General features: G+C 37.9%; 1 protein-coding gene across 2 annotated transcripts in view; it reads left to right on the plus strand.

Moving 5' to 3' along the window:
- Positions 1-15492, plus strand: part of NETO2 (neuropilin and tolloid like 2) — a 55855-nt gene that overhangs the window by 11076 nt on the left and 29287 nt on the right. Inside the window, exons 2-6 of one of the 2 annotated variants that reach the window (XM_058674762.1) lie at positions 851-907; positions 3870-4010; positions 4562-4810; positions 11459-11503; positions 11587-11714. In XM_058674762.1, coding sequence (XP_058530745.1) covers positions 851-907; positions 3870-4010; positions 4562-4810; positions 11459-11503; positions 11587-11714 — 620 coding nt within the window. The remainder of the gene's footprint in view (positions 1-850; positions 908-3869; positions 4011-4561; positions 4811-11458; positions 11504-11586; positions 11715-15492) is intronic. The other variant, XM_058674763.1, reaches the window with a different exon arrangement.

Raw genomic sequence — 15492 nt, forward strand, 5'->3', positions numbered from 1 at the left:
TCTGAATATAGCTAGCTTTTGTAACACAACAGCACATCATACTGCGCAACCGTAACTGAGTTGATTTCCAGGAGTGTGCTGCCCCCTTCCTTCCATTCTTGTTGCAAGTGTTCTGAGCCATCGGATAATCTAGTTGGACTTACACTGCACAGCGCTTTGCAGAGTAAGCCATAATGCATGTACATTCTAGGATGGAGTATAGTAAATTGAGCAAGGGTTAAAGCTAGCAAAGGGTGTTACATTTTAAAAATGATTTTATTTTTTAGATTTACTTCTTTTTATCTGAAAGGCAGATTCACAGAAAGAGGGACAGAGACAAGGTCTTCCATCCAGTGGTTCACTCACAAAATGGCCCCAATGACCAGACAGGGTGATTCCATCAGTTCAAAGCCACCTTTTCTGGACCTCCCACAGGCGTGCAAGGTCTTGAGGACTTGGGCCATCCTCCACTGCTTTCCCAGGCCACAGGCAAAGAGCTAAAATCGGAAATAGACCAGCCAGAACAGGAACCGGCACCCATATGGGATACTAGCGTCACAGAGCAGAGGGTTAAGCTGTTGAGCCATGGTGCCGGTCCCAAAAATGTAATTAAAAAAAAATCTTAACCTGGTTAAAGAATGCTATAGATTGTATCAATGATTAGTGTTTATATAAATAAGTATAAAATCTAGTATATCTTAGGTTGCTTTAGGGGTCAAATAGTAAATGAGAAAAGAACATTTAATATCTACAAATACTGTGAATAGAAGAAAGTGATTTTCTTTGTTGTCACTGATTTTCCTCCATATACTGAGTAAATGTAATACTGATTGAATATTGTAACTGGTTTTCTTTTCTGTTATTTTTCTAGTGTTGTTAGTAACAGTGCTTGTAGTGGAAGGGATTGCTGTGGCACAGAAGACCCCAGGTAAAGTACTTACAGTGATAGCACTGCATGTTTGGGGGGATGGCTTCTTTGAAAGAAATGCAGGTTTTGTTTACTATTTCCATAATCCTCAGTATCGCAGTGGCCTAAGGCTTTTTATTAACCATCAACCCCAGTTCAGTTGGATTTAGGAGAAACTCACTTGGAGTAATTTTCCAACATGAAGTCCTGCCCTGATAAGTTTTAAAAATTGGCAACACTAGTTGATCCAGTATAATGTGGGTAGTGTCCAAATATTAGGTTCATATTTTCACACTAAGCAAAAATAAAACTCCCATTTCCCATGTTAATGAATTTTCTAATTTAATGAAAGTTCAAATACTGCAGTTTTGCTTGTTTTAATTTGAAGGACAGAATCAGAGAGAAAGAACTTCATTCCACTGGTTCAGTCTTCCAGCTGCCTACTAAGGCCAGGGCTGGGCAGGTGGGAGCCAGGAACCAGGAGCTCAGTTTGGGTCTTCCAGCTGGGTGTCAGGAGTCAGTAACTTGAACCATCGTCTCCTGCCTGCTAGAGTGTGTGCTAGCAGGAAGCTGAAATCAAAAACCAAGCCAGGACTCAGAGCTGGACGCTGTGGTGTGGGATGCAGCTGTCCCAGCTTGGCGTCTTACTGCACTAAATGGCCACCCTAACTTAGTGCGATTGAGCCAGATTTTTGTTTCAGAGATTAAGACATTTCCAGTGCTTATCTTTTTATTTCTTTAAATTACATATAAGTATAAGAATCAAAATATACTAGAGTTTTAATTAAGAATTCATCCTTGATCTTATCCCATTTCTTGATCCAGGAAAATGATTATTTTAACGGATTCTTTTGGTACTTTTTATTTTTAATAACACTTTTCACTGTTATTTGATTATTTCCATCATAGACATTTCATATTGATTTTTCATCACATAAGATGTGTGTCTAGGTCTTCCACATACTTACAATCCGTCCCATCTATCATTCTGGTTAGATCAGTATTCAGGATTACATTATACATGAATTATATCTTTGGGAAACTTTTATTTTTTTATTTTTGTTTAAATTTTAGGGTTTTTCTGTGTTTTCTCTTATTCCTTCTTAGGGATCTCTATTTGGTTGTTGTCCTCTTGTTTTTTTGTCTTTTCTGCTGTCTCTTAGTTTCACTTTCTGAGAGACTTCTTCAGCTTTATCTTATAGTATGTAAAACTTTATGGGTTTTACAGTTGCTGCAACGCTGTTGAACTCTCCTGTTAGGAAGGCCAGCCTAGGACAGTAATACACAAATGGTGGGCGTGTCAGTTACAGCCACAGGCAGGAGGTGCAATTGGCTCATGGCCAGAGTTTGCAACTTCTGCTCTAAAATACTACTACTTTTTTCCTTTTTGGAAGCTTTCGTTTTTCAAGGGTTTATTGAAAGGAAGAGAGAGAGGCGAGTCTTCCATCACTGGTTCACCACCCAAATAGCTGCAGTTGCCGTCTCTGAGCCGAGCTGAAACCAGGGGCTGGGAGCTCCATCCTTGTCTCCCACGTTTGGCAAGGGCCCAGGATCTTGGGCCATTTTCTGCTGCCTTCCCCGGCACACCAACACAAAACAGGATTGGAAGCAAAGTCTCCAGAAACCAAAGCAGCTTTCCAGTGTGGGATGTAGCTCGATCTTCCGCACCACTGTGTTGGACCCTCTTGTGTACTGGATCTGTTTTTTTGTTCATTTTCATTTGGGGAGTATCTTTGTTCTTGTTTTATGACTATAATTTGCTCTCTTTCTCTTTGAGGAGATTATAGTTTTGTTTTTAAAACTCTTCTTAAAGAGTTTCTTCAAATCCTTTGCATTTCCTTCACCCCCCACTGCTGTTGGTTTTGCTTTGCTTTTCATGTTAGACTTTCTTCAAATGTCTGATCCTGGAATACCTGCTTGCATTTTGAGAAGGATCATAAAACTGATGGCCACCTACCTGTCTGCTAGTGTGTTAGGGATTGTGACTTACCCTGGCTTTCACTTTGTCTAGTAACCTAAAGTACGGACACTCTTGAGTCCATATCATTGAGTGATTGAATGTCTCAGAGAACAGTCTTTTTTCCTGCTTAGAAGCTTTTATTTTAACAAAAGGCCTTCAGAGAGTTCAGCAGGAGGCGGCTGAGAGGAGAGTATCACACAGTCTATTAACATTCACTAAGTTCCCTGTTTTCAAGTTGATCTTTTCACTCTCAGGTACCTGTAGTTCTCTAGTTCAATAACACTATTTCACCGTTTTCAAAACAGTGTTTTCTGGTTTTCTAATATTGTAATAGATCAGTAACGTCGTAGATTTATACAAAGGTATTGGAAGTGGAACAGATTCTAAATAAATTTCTGGGCAGTCTCATGTTTTTAAAAAGCCGCTCCACATTCCACTTCCTATTGTAATAGTTGTTACTATTCTGCTACTTTGTACATTAGCATTTAAACCATTAGAAATACTCTCACTACTCTTGCATTAAAATTTGAGGAAGAGACAGAGTTGTGTAATTTTTAACTGAAATTCCAGTGTAATTTTTAATTTTTTAAATCTTAAAAAATTATTTGATTTTGGTGTTAAATACAAAGATGCCATGTCAGAAATTAATTCCAGAAACCCTTCTATTTACAAGTCAAAACAGAATTTTATTATTTCATATTAATTTTTACCAAATTCTCACATGTAGTTTTCTCCTTGTAGAATATAAACATTTTATTTTCCTGCTCTCTCTGACACAACATTCTTTTATCTTTTTTGACAACATTGTTACTCTCTAGCAATTTTTTTCCAACAAGCACAGTATATAACCTTACAAGTCTCACTTCTGTTGCATTCAAATTCACTGTGTTAAAATTTGGCAGTGGTTCTTAGGGAAATAAGCATGTAACATAGAGTGGGCAGCTACTTGGAACATTGGAGAGAGAGAAAATGTTATTCAATTTTGCTATGATTAATGTTTTGAATAATGTTTTCTTTCCTGAGATGGACAAAATATTGGAATCAAGCACAGTCCAGCAACACAGTGTGGCATTTGGATTCGAACCAGCAATGGAGGTCATTTCGCGTCACCAAATTATCCTGATTCGTACCCCCCAAACAAGGAATGTATCTACATTTTGGAAGGTATTTGACCAGTTTCTACCTTTTGTTGAGTAAATTTTTACAACTTTTACTTTAAACCAGCTTGGACAAAGTATAAACTTGTAGTGTATTTTGAATTAAATTACTGGATTGATAGACAGATTTCTATGTAGGAAACAATTAACAAAGTAATAGTTGCAGTTTTACAAGAACTTTATATTTAAAATGTCCTTGATAGGAGACTTAAGTGGCATCCATTAATGGACTTTATGAAATTTTTGTCTACATTAGTGAATTGTTTTTATTTCTGTTTCTTTTTGTATATCATGATACATGATATCATGAAATAAGCATTAGCTTCTGAACTCATTAATCAATTGAGTAAATTTAGCTAATTTAATAAGTATCATATGCCAAAGGGAAAAATTTATTGTAGTTCTATAGAGCAACATTTTTATCATAAAATATAAAATTTATTATGACTTATATAACAATTCTCATTATGAGCCTTAGTCAGACTGTTTTGCTTTTTGTCTTTTGTGTCAGCATGTTTATATTCTAATTTGTGCTCCCCTGATTTTGTTGTTTTCTAGCTGCTCCACGTCAAAGAATAGAATTGACCTTTGATGAACATTATTATATAGAGCCATCATTTGAATGTCGATTTGATCACTTGGAAATTCGAGACGGCCCTTTTGGCTTCTCCCCTCTTATAGATCGTTACTGTGGCATGAAAAGCCCTCCATTAATTAGATCAACAGGGAGGTTCATGTGGATTAAGTTTAGTTCTGATGAAGAACTTGAAGGACTGGGATTTCGAGCAAAATACTCATTTATTCCAGGTAAATACTAAATTATATTTTTAATTTTGAGTATCTCTGATTTTGGAATCATAAGATTAGAAAAGATATTTTATCAAGTTAAATAAATATTAAATCATGAAGATTGAAGGCTAAAAATAACAACAGTAAAATTGAGCCATATCACTTGGGTTTTGAAGCATCAGATGTTACCTTTTGTTCATAGCAATGTTAAATACATTGTCAAAATTAATAAGCCAGTTGTCTTTCATAATTCCCCACAAAAGTTATTTTAGTAGGTTTTTCCGATTGGATCTGTTAAACCACTCATTTGATTACTCTAGAAAATGTAGCGATTAATAGAAAACTGCTCTGTACTTGGAGGACTCCACACCTGAGTCTGAATGCCTTCTGCGCCATCTAACAGCTGTGAAAGTTCATTGCAAAGTTGTGCTTGAAATTCACTTCTTGCTGTATTCATTTGCTGAGGCTGTCAGAATTAATCTGAAATTTGGTTAAGTTAAACAAAAAAGTACGTATTCTCTGTTCTAGAGGCCAGAAGTCCAAAATCTGGTGTGAAGTTAATTTTACTAGGCCTTTTAGAGAGACTCTATTGCCTGTTACTGCTTTCAGTGGCTAGCCAACATTTCTGAGTTTATGGCCACATCACCATCACTGCAATCTCTACCTCCGTCTTTACTTCTTTTTCTCTTCATCTCAAAATCTTTAACTTAACCCATTCTGTCCCCAAGTGTTCAATCCTGTGACTGTTTCAACAATATAGCATTTATATAATATAGCATTTATATAACTTATAACCATAAGTTATGTATTTACTTTTTAATGTAAGCCTTTATAGGTGATATATATGTATGTATTTATAAGTCTATATAAATGTTCCATTGCCTCCATTTCTCCCTCAAAGACTTTAGAAAGCTACCCTGTGTCCTTCTCCCTAAGGGGAAAGGTAATGCCAGACTATCCCCATCAGAAGACCTTTCCTGTGACATCATAGAGGCAGTCTGTACTCAATTTTCCTCCTGTTTTGTCACTCTTACTCTGCCCACGCTTGCCTGAAGGCACAGTCCAATATCCATTCATCACCACCAGTTGAAATCAGGTGGATATAATAAGCACTTCTCCAATATCAGCCAGTACCCGCGTCAGCCCTAAAGCTCTAAATGGGATGCATTGAACTCTTGGAACTGTCCTGTCATTCTCATTTGCAAACCTAATGAAATAAGTTGGATATTTGTGTAAGACTTCAGATCCATTCAGCTATGGATACAGGAATAACCTGTATTCCTGGATTCCAATACACCATGATCCCTGATCCCTTGCCCAGTGTTTTCCCCTGCCAATAGTTTTTTAGCTGCTGACTTCTGGTGCCTTTTTGAGTGTACTGGTAGACTCCAACAAGCCAGCACCTCTTTGCCTTTGCCTAGAAAGAGTATACCCAGACAGTCCATCCTTAAGGAAATATTTGAAGACTTTATCCTACTTCTCTCAAATCCTTCAGGCTGATCTAGCTTTCCAGTATAGCACAGTACTCTGCTTTTGTGTTCCCTGTCCTAGCCTTGCCAATATCATCCACTTACTCTATAATCTGGACTGTTAAGTTATAAGATTCCAATGGAAAAACTTCAGTTCTGACAGATGTTAGTTAAATGTTGGGGTTACCTCTTGACACCTGTGGATCTAAACATGATCCTACATTTCTTCTAAGCATGTTGACGTTGCCTCTTCCCTATACTAAGAACCACGGTTTATGAAATTTGCAAGTTACTTCCCACACTGACAACTGAATTTTTCCTTGATTTGATGCCTGAGCCTATGCACAATTTACTAAAAATCACCTCATCTGATTCCACTCAGTGGCCCTCTAATGGGAACAAATCTTCTCAAAACAGACACAGTTCACTTTAGTCCTGAGTTCAGGATAGTGCAGTTACCACATCTCTCTCCACTTAGAATGAGAAGTTAGTTTCCTGGCATGAAATTCTAGAGTACAAGGGTCCCTCTTTGAGTCCAGGTTCACATTGCAGGCTGAACTCTATTGCCCACACCAGAGCAAGCCATAATAGCTAAATAAAACATTGCCAATCTCTGTATAGACAGTAGGTATTCTTTTGGTAGGACTCCTAATTTTGGCATACTGTGGATACAGACTTCCTGACTTTCTTGGGATACTGCATTAAGAGTATAGAACATGCCTTTGTCCTTTTAAACATAATTCAAGCTCCAAAGGTCCAGCTGTCATTAAAAATCAGAGCCAGCGATCTGCTCAGACAGACAAGAGCAAAGGAAATAAGGTAACAGACAACTTCCAGGAGATCTTACATGCCATGGCCTCTGAAGGTTCCCCTAGTTTCTACCATTTCTCAAACCCTTGGCCTATATTCTCGGTTAATAAAGGACCAAGTGACTTTATTGATGATATAAGAAGAGGGGAGAAGAGTATTGTTTTAGGGAAAAGCAACATCTTTTTGTAGACCCAAATTCATACCCCATTCTCCCAATCCACAAAAGGAAATTTAACCCTTAGGAACTCCCCATTGGAATAACTAAATGATGCAGTGCGGACAGCATTACTATTAGGAGGCTTGCCCTCTCTGCTCAAATGTCTCCCATCATATTCCCAGGAGTTTATGTGCCATGCGTCACTTTCCCTTGCCAAGTGGCTCTTTTGAGTCTGGGAATGAAGTTTTAGTCAGCTTTCCAAACCATGGAGGTACCTGTATGTGCTCATTACTGTTTGCGTGTTTTTAATATTCAATTTAAGTGTTTCTGTGTCATTAGGCCATAGCCATGGCAGCAGATAGACAAGGCAGACTAATTCAAAATGATTGTAAAATCCAGCCCGTTCATCCACATGTCCATTCTGGACTGCTAGAATAAACCCAGTTGGCAATAACATAGGTAGCATTTAGTCTGCCGTGGCTCAAGATCTGTCCATTATATTCCTACAGGGAAGCATAAGTTATTTCTCTTTTTAGAGACAGAGAGAATCCCTATCCACTGGATTGTTCCCTGAATGCCCACACAGCTAGATCTGGACCAGACCCAGGGCCAGGATCCAGGAACTTAGTCCAGGACTGCCATGTGAGTGGCAGGGGCCCAAATACTTGATAGCCATCACCTGCTCCCTCCCAGAATGTCCATTGGCTGGAAACTGGAGCTGGAACTCAGACTCAGACCTGAGAGTAGGTTGTGAGTTTCTCAGCTAGATAACCATCCCAGTTAGCGTCTTTTGAGATCAGTACCACCACCCTGTGTACCTAGATGAAGGAATTCATCAGTCCATACTCTATAAAGGAAGCTCCCTGAAAGTAGGTCATTAACATTATACAACACAATACTAAGTTTATCAAAGATTTTTTTGAACAGCACACTCCCAGTAGATAAAGTCTACATATACAACCTGAGGCTGGGAGGCTGGGAGGCTGAATTTATTGGAAAAAACTCCAACTTAAAATTATCTCCAACTTGTTGAAAGAAACTTTCTGGTATTCCTAATTAACTCTAGAAGTTAGTTGGAAACCATAAACTAATGGAACTATATCTCTTAATTTTAAAAAAGCCACTAACCCTCCTGCTAAGTACATCTCACATCTATCCCCAGCACAAAGATCAAAGTGACCAGAATCAAACAACAAGCAGCAGACAATAGCTGAGCAACCTGCTTCCCATAAATTGACACCAGACCAGTAGAGCCTTCAAATGAACCTGCAAGTAGTTCAAACTTGCAGAACCCTCTTTGCTATTATTTTCTTGCTCTGTGTTACTGGATTGTCCACGTCCCTTTGCCAACTTTTCTACAGCATTACAATTATTCATTCCCTTTCTTTAGCTACTAGAATCTTTAGAGTCCCTTGCTTATGTAGCCCTGAATGACCAAACTGCATTAGGTTACTGCCTTCCTGTACAAGATACTATTTGTGCTATCACAAATAACTTGTGCTATACGTGGATAAATACTTGTAGTTAGATTGAATTGGAAACTTCCAAAATCGACAGAATGTATTAGTCCGTAAAAGGAGTTCCCTCAAAAGGATCCTTGCATATGTTGTTAGCTGACTGCCCCCGGGCATTTCTTTCCTCTTATGTTGTGGCCTGCTGATCACCCTACTAGGACTAAAGATTTAACTTCTTTTTAAGATCCCTTAACAAATGCATGCAAGAGATCCACCACAAGACCAACCAGCAACCAGAACAACTTACTCCGAGAGACCTTGTTTCTGCTTTCGCATACAGGCTCCTGCTCTGGCCTGGAGCTGTTACAGGTATTTAGAGAGTGATCCAGTAGATACGAATACTCTGTCCATCTGTGTGCCTCAATAATAAATACAATTGTTTTAAATAAAAATCTAAAAAAGTAACTAGTGAGCCTTTTAAAAAATGCCAGGGAAAGTAAATGTTTGACTAGGCTATACATGGAATATTCTGCCTTTTGTAGCAGTTCACATAAACTTAAGAGCCAATAATCTGTATTGAAATAACTGATCTGGTTTTATTGGTCAGATGTTTGCTTATATTGTTATACCAGTTAACTGAAGTATTGAAACTTCAGTGTCATTGTGACATTGTTTCAAAATTTTACACATGAATTGGTTCTTTGTAAGTATAGACCTCTTGTAAGAAAAAAAATAGGTGCCAGCTTTAATGGCGCAGCAAGTAGAATGGACACCTGGGATGCTGGCATCCCACCTGGGTGCTGGTTCCTGTCTTGCTGCTCCACTTCCAAACCAACTTCCTGTTAGTGGCCTGGGAATTGCAGTGGAAAAATTGCCGAAGTGTTTTGGCCCCTGCCAGCCGCGTGGGAGACTTAGATGAAGTCTAGCTTCTGGCTTCACCTCCCTTGGTTGGGACAGCCAGAAGCCAGAGAGAGTTACAGAGATGAAAGACGGAAGATCAATCTTTGTCTTTCATCTCTAACTCTTTCTCATGGAAGATTATTTTAAAACAGAAAAAGCAGGAATCAAACAATGCTGTTAGACATTAAAAAACAAAAGTCAGCCAATTGCCATAGTTTGTATGTGGTTTGTCCTCACGGCTTGGTCCTCAGTGTAGTGCTTATACAGGTGGTGAGGCCATTTTAAGAGATGGGACCCCATAGGAGAAGCAGGAACAGTCCATACTCTTTGGCTTCATTGTGTGTGTGTGTGTGTTATGATCTCCATTTTAATGCCACTCCCACTGACACCTTCACCAGAGCCAGTCTGATGGAGGTGTCATGACCGTGAACCCTCCAGCACTGGATAAGTTAGTTTTCTGTGTAAAGTAGCTTACCTCAGATATGTTGTTACAATGACAGAAAAATGGTTTAATTTGCCAGCTATACATGTAAAAATGCTTAATTTGAGGAAAAACAGTTTCTTTCCTTTAGTTTTAAATATCATGAGAGCATCTTTATATGGCATATAGTTAAATACAAATTATAAAATACTTGAGTTAGACTTTTACCATTTATTTGCATTTCATCATGCCTCAGTTTCTGTACACAGTATTTTAAAGTAATGACAGAAATGTCAGGAGAATTACATAATAAGCCAGTTTAAACTGATTTTTTTTGAATTACATAATAGCAAAACCAGGACTGGATTACAATTTTTTTCTGAAATCCATTAACAATACTGAGAAGTTAGCATTTTTAAAGTAAAGTTCTCTAAGCTATTGGTGGTAATTACTGACATGGAAGCTCCTAATGAACTGTCACTTTCAGGCGATAACTGTTACAGTTATATATATTCCAGAGCAATGATTACAATATTCTGGAATTCATGCCTACCTATGAAGAGATTCTTATTAATTTGCCAGATAGTACCTATGACTTTCTCCCTTCCCTGATCCCGTTTAAATTTCTGTTTGACATTTCTCCACAAAGGATTTAGTGTGAAATATATATTGGTTTTTCCCTTTTAGCAAGGAAAAGTTTAGTCTTAAAAGAACAGTCTACAAGATTTTTTGTAAATTAAGCTAATAATATTTTCCTACTTTTTCAGTATGTAGTTCGATAACTTCCTACAGTGTCTGGGATTAAAGATAACAATTTAAAAAAGAATGAAGCATCCACTTATTTACAGTGAAGTGTGTGCTTAAATAGGTTTGCCAGGCTGATGATTCTGAGACAGTTCCTCAGCGTTTTCATTCTGGAAATGTGACGTAATAAAGTTCTTGTCTGAGTTTCACATGCTTTTAAAATACCAGTTTTCTAGTTGTATTGACTTATTTTTATTGTAGTAGAATGCATTTAACAAAGTTTACTGTTTAATCATTTCTCAGTTCACAATTCAGTGGTGGTAAGTAGATTTGTAGTGTCTTAAGACAGTAATTATTCTTTAAACAAAAATTTAGAAGGTAAATTTAATATGATTGAGCAAAAAGGTATTATATTTCTTTTTAAGGGTGTATAATAGTCCACTGTATTGTGCAAACTTTTTTTATATATAATTGTCTGGCAACTGTTTTTGACCATTGAAGTGAGCTTTCAAGTAACATAAATACATTTGAATATATCGTGGAATTAAAAGCATAAATATAAGTGAGTTTCCAAGTGGCCAATTATATATATGCAATGTTGTTGAAAAATTCTCTTACCTTGGTGTTTACTGAGGCTTTAGGAATAACTTAAGATGTTGGCTGTGCAGTAACTATTTCAATGCTGTGACTTTCTTCTCTTTTCTGTTACAGATCCAGATTTTACCTACCTAGGAGGTATTTTAAATCCCATCCCAGGTTTAGTATATTACCTCTTTCTCCCTGTGACTTTTTGAAGCAATCTTATTTTCCTTTCAACATCATTGATTTATTTCTTCTAGATTGCCAGTTTGAGCTCTCAGGAGCTGATGGAATAGTACGTTCTAGTCAGGTGGAACAAGAAGAAAAAACAAAACCTGGCCAAGCAGTTGATTGCATATGGACAATTAAGGCCACTCCAAAAGCTAAGGTATTGCTATCTAACGGGTCACCTCAGAGGACATGTGTAACGAGATAGTTTGTTAGATGTATTATTTCAGTTTGTGCAAAAAAGATCATCATTATATAATCTGATACTAAGCATTTTAAAACCTTGTCACTTTTGAGGGTGCTATTAAGATTCATGTTTTATTTAAATAAACTGAAATGTAAAGTTCAGGAGCATTATACATATGTTAAATGTGTTAATCTTAAAAGACTAAGATTCTTAAAATCTGTGGATTCGTGATTGGTGAGTGCGGGTATTGATCAGTGGGATTCCTAAAAGCCTTATTTTATAGGGACGCAAAGGCTGCAAGATGTTTAAGTAACCTGTCAAAGATCACACAGTGACCCTAGCAGTGTAAAACACAAACTTGTTGAGAATTAGTTCTCTCTTACTGTACCATATTCTGATAATCATGGAGAGTTTTATTGAAAAGTACTGCAGACAAGAATGTTTTTAAATAACTCTGACAGCTTGAGATTGCTTGCTAACTGCTTTTGCTTTCTGCCTTTAATTTATTCTAGGGAAATCAATGGAATTAAAATTACGTTTAATGTATATGTGTATAAAAATAGGAAAAAGAAGAGGGAAAGAGTGGGAGAACATACCCTGAAAGTCAGCTCTACAGTCATGATAAATACTGTAGTTTAAATACCCAGAAAACTTAGCTGTTAAAAAAAATGGAAAATATTGAGTAAATATCCCTTTAGAATCATATGTATACTCCAGAAATGAACGAAGACAGCTATAAATTAGAGCATTTATATTGATGATTCAGATTACCTTGGCTGATTTCAGTAACCTGTTGTTGCAGGAGGGGTGATATGCCAAGTTCTAATCACACACTGAAAAAAAAAAGGCGTAGGGTTTCTGTGACCCTCTGAGACTTCTTCTCATAAAGCTGGAACCCACAAAGTAGAACATGAAAGGATAGAACACAAAAAGAGATACCCACTACGACACGTTGGTGCCAGATTTGCTTTCTTGAGCCTTTTTTAAGATACTAGTGAGGCTGGCATCTCTCTTAAGACTTTATACCTAGACCTAACCTTTATCAAGATATGGGATATAATTTTACATCGAATAGAAGGCAAGCAGGCTGACAACCCAAAATCTGCAGAATCTCTGTTCATAACCCACCATGAATAAGAGTTAACAAACAGAAGTTTCTCAGATTCCCCAAGAACTTAAGAGTTTTCAGTATCTAAGGAAAAAAATATGAAGGTAGAGAGAACTTCCATACATTAAAGTTATTGGGCAATTCTTCCCATCCATTCCCCCTCGTGACTGTAGCAGGTATTTCTTGCAAAGTATGTTAACTGAAAAATACATCAGAAGAAATTACCTAAAACATAGTGCTAGGAGGGAGTGATAGTTGTTTTTGTTTTTGTTTTTGTTTTGTTTTGCTGTTACTAGAAAATATTTCAAGATTTGATTAACAGCATGACAAATAATGACTCCAGGCAAGTGAAAAAAAAAGTTTCTAAGTGATACCTTACATTGAAACCCAAGACAGACACATTCTTAAAACAAGCAGAGTGGAAAAAAAGATTTTCTCAAAGGGATAATTCTAAGATTGACACCCAAAAGTATCAGTAGTAGAATAGAAACCCTGGGGTTGTTATGTGGCTTGGTGGGTAAAGCTGACACCTGCAGCACCAGCATCCCGTATGGCCGCTGGTTCTGCACAGGCTGCTCCACTGGAGATCCAGTGCCTGGGAACACAGCAGCAGATGGCCCCTTCCAACCACGTGGGAGACTCAGGTGACGCTCCTGATTGCCCCTGGCTCTGTGCTACCTGAGGCAGCCGTTTCAGAGAGTGAACCAATAGACGAAAGAACCATCTCTCTAACTGTGTGAAAAGAAAACACCTTTTCTGAAAAATGAAAGCCTAAAGACAACAGAAGATTGTTTTGAAGTGTGTAGAGAAAAATTATTTCTTAATCTAAATTTCCATAACCTACTAGCCTCATTGAAAAACAAGGGTATTTCTGAGAAAAAAAAATAAATGAATAAAATGCTATAATAAAAATCCAGGTGTATCCTGTTTACAAGAAAATTTTGAAAGTAAAAAAATAAATAGAATAGGAATGCCAGGCAGGTATCAAAAGAGAGCTGATACAACTATTAAAAAATGGAAATCATGAACATCAGTAATTCACAAGGAAGATAAAGTAACTTAAAATTGTATATACTAATGTATCCTCAAAATACACAAAATATAAATGGATGTTCACCAGGATAAGTTGAGAAATCTACAGCTGCAGTGGGTAATTCTTTTGCATCAGTAATTAGCAGATGAAGCATAGAAGGACTAGGCACAAAGACCGACACAGTATGGATATGTTGCCTTACTACCTGTATATTCTCTACAGCATATGTTAAACCTTTCTTATAATTGCTCCGTGCCCAAGACTAACAAAGAAAGTTTGAACATCTACTAATGCTTGTCAGAACAGATCCTGACAATGCAGTTAAAGTGAGAATCAGCAAACCCACATAGACCACAAATGCTTTGAAAATTGAGCCAATATTGGGACTGCCACCCCCACAAAGTGAGACAGAACTTGCTATCCAAACCTCATTTGATTGCCTAATGAAACAATACAAATAACAAAAATCAGCAGTTTATACAGTCTTGGCAGAATCCACAACTCACAAAATGATATTCGGGCTGTCTGAGACTCTTACTCCGTTTCTTACGCTATGATAAGAGATCTGAAGCTAGGTAATGTGTAGAGTATTTGTGTCAGCTGTGGAGGCTGGAAGTCAAAGAGCATAACCCCCTTGGTTAGGAGTTTGGTGGAGATGCTTGGACTACATGACAGGGAGGATGGCATAGTGGGGGTGTGTGTGAGAAGACTATGACAGTCATGCTGTGAGGTAGGGCAAGAGAGACACTGGGGCCATGATTGTTCCTTTCCCAACAACTCTGAGAATTAGGTGGTGTCCTAAGAGATCTGCATTAATTTTTACCCGGAGCCACGTCATATAATGAGTCATCATCCACTAGCTCTTACCTCTTGAACATTCTACTATCTATCAACATTGCTACACTAAGGACAGAGCTTATGACATATGAACATGTGGGGGACTTACTCAAACTATGTAAACTGTAGTATCCAGATGCAAGCAAAACTACAACACAAACAGGTGTTTAGCCTTGCAATTAACATGCCCACATCCCACTTCAGAATGGCTGAGTTCAATTCCCATTTCTGGCTCTACACTGCATCTTCTCACCAACACAGATCCTGGAAGGTGGTGGTGGTGTCTCAAATAATGGAGTCCCTGTAACTCACATAGGAAACCTGGGTTGCCTCCCTAGCTCCCAGATCTGGCTGCAGCTGTTACAGCTGTTTGATCAGTGAACTGGTAGATGAAGGCACATGTACTTGGAGGCTCCCTCTCAAATTTCCAGAAAATTCTTATTCAACCAAAGACCAGGAAAATCTGGTCAATTCCTAAATGAAAGACACTCTGCAGATCACAGCGCTAAAAGGATCCAATTAACAGAGTGTCCAAAACTTTTAAAGTATCAGTAGAACTACTTTGTAAGGTAAAGGTAAACCTGGGAAGAGTGAAGCAACATAGAAATCTAACTGCAATGACTGGCATTGTTGCGTAGCTGGCAGAGCTACCAACTGCAACACCGGCATTCCGTACACACATTGGTTCGTGTCCCAGCTGCTCTGCCTTTCTGATCTGGCTCCCTGCCAGTGGCCTGGGAACATGACGCAATCACTGATGTGGGAGACAATGA

This window comes from Ochotona princeps, chromosome 16 (genome assembly GCF_030435755.1).
Source record: "Ochotona princeps isolate mOchPri1 chromosome 16, mOchPri1.hap1, whole genome shotgun sequence".
Lineage (NCBI taxonomy): Eukaryota > Metazoa > Chordata > Mammalia > Lagomorpha > Ochotonidae > Ochotona > Ochotona princeps.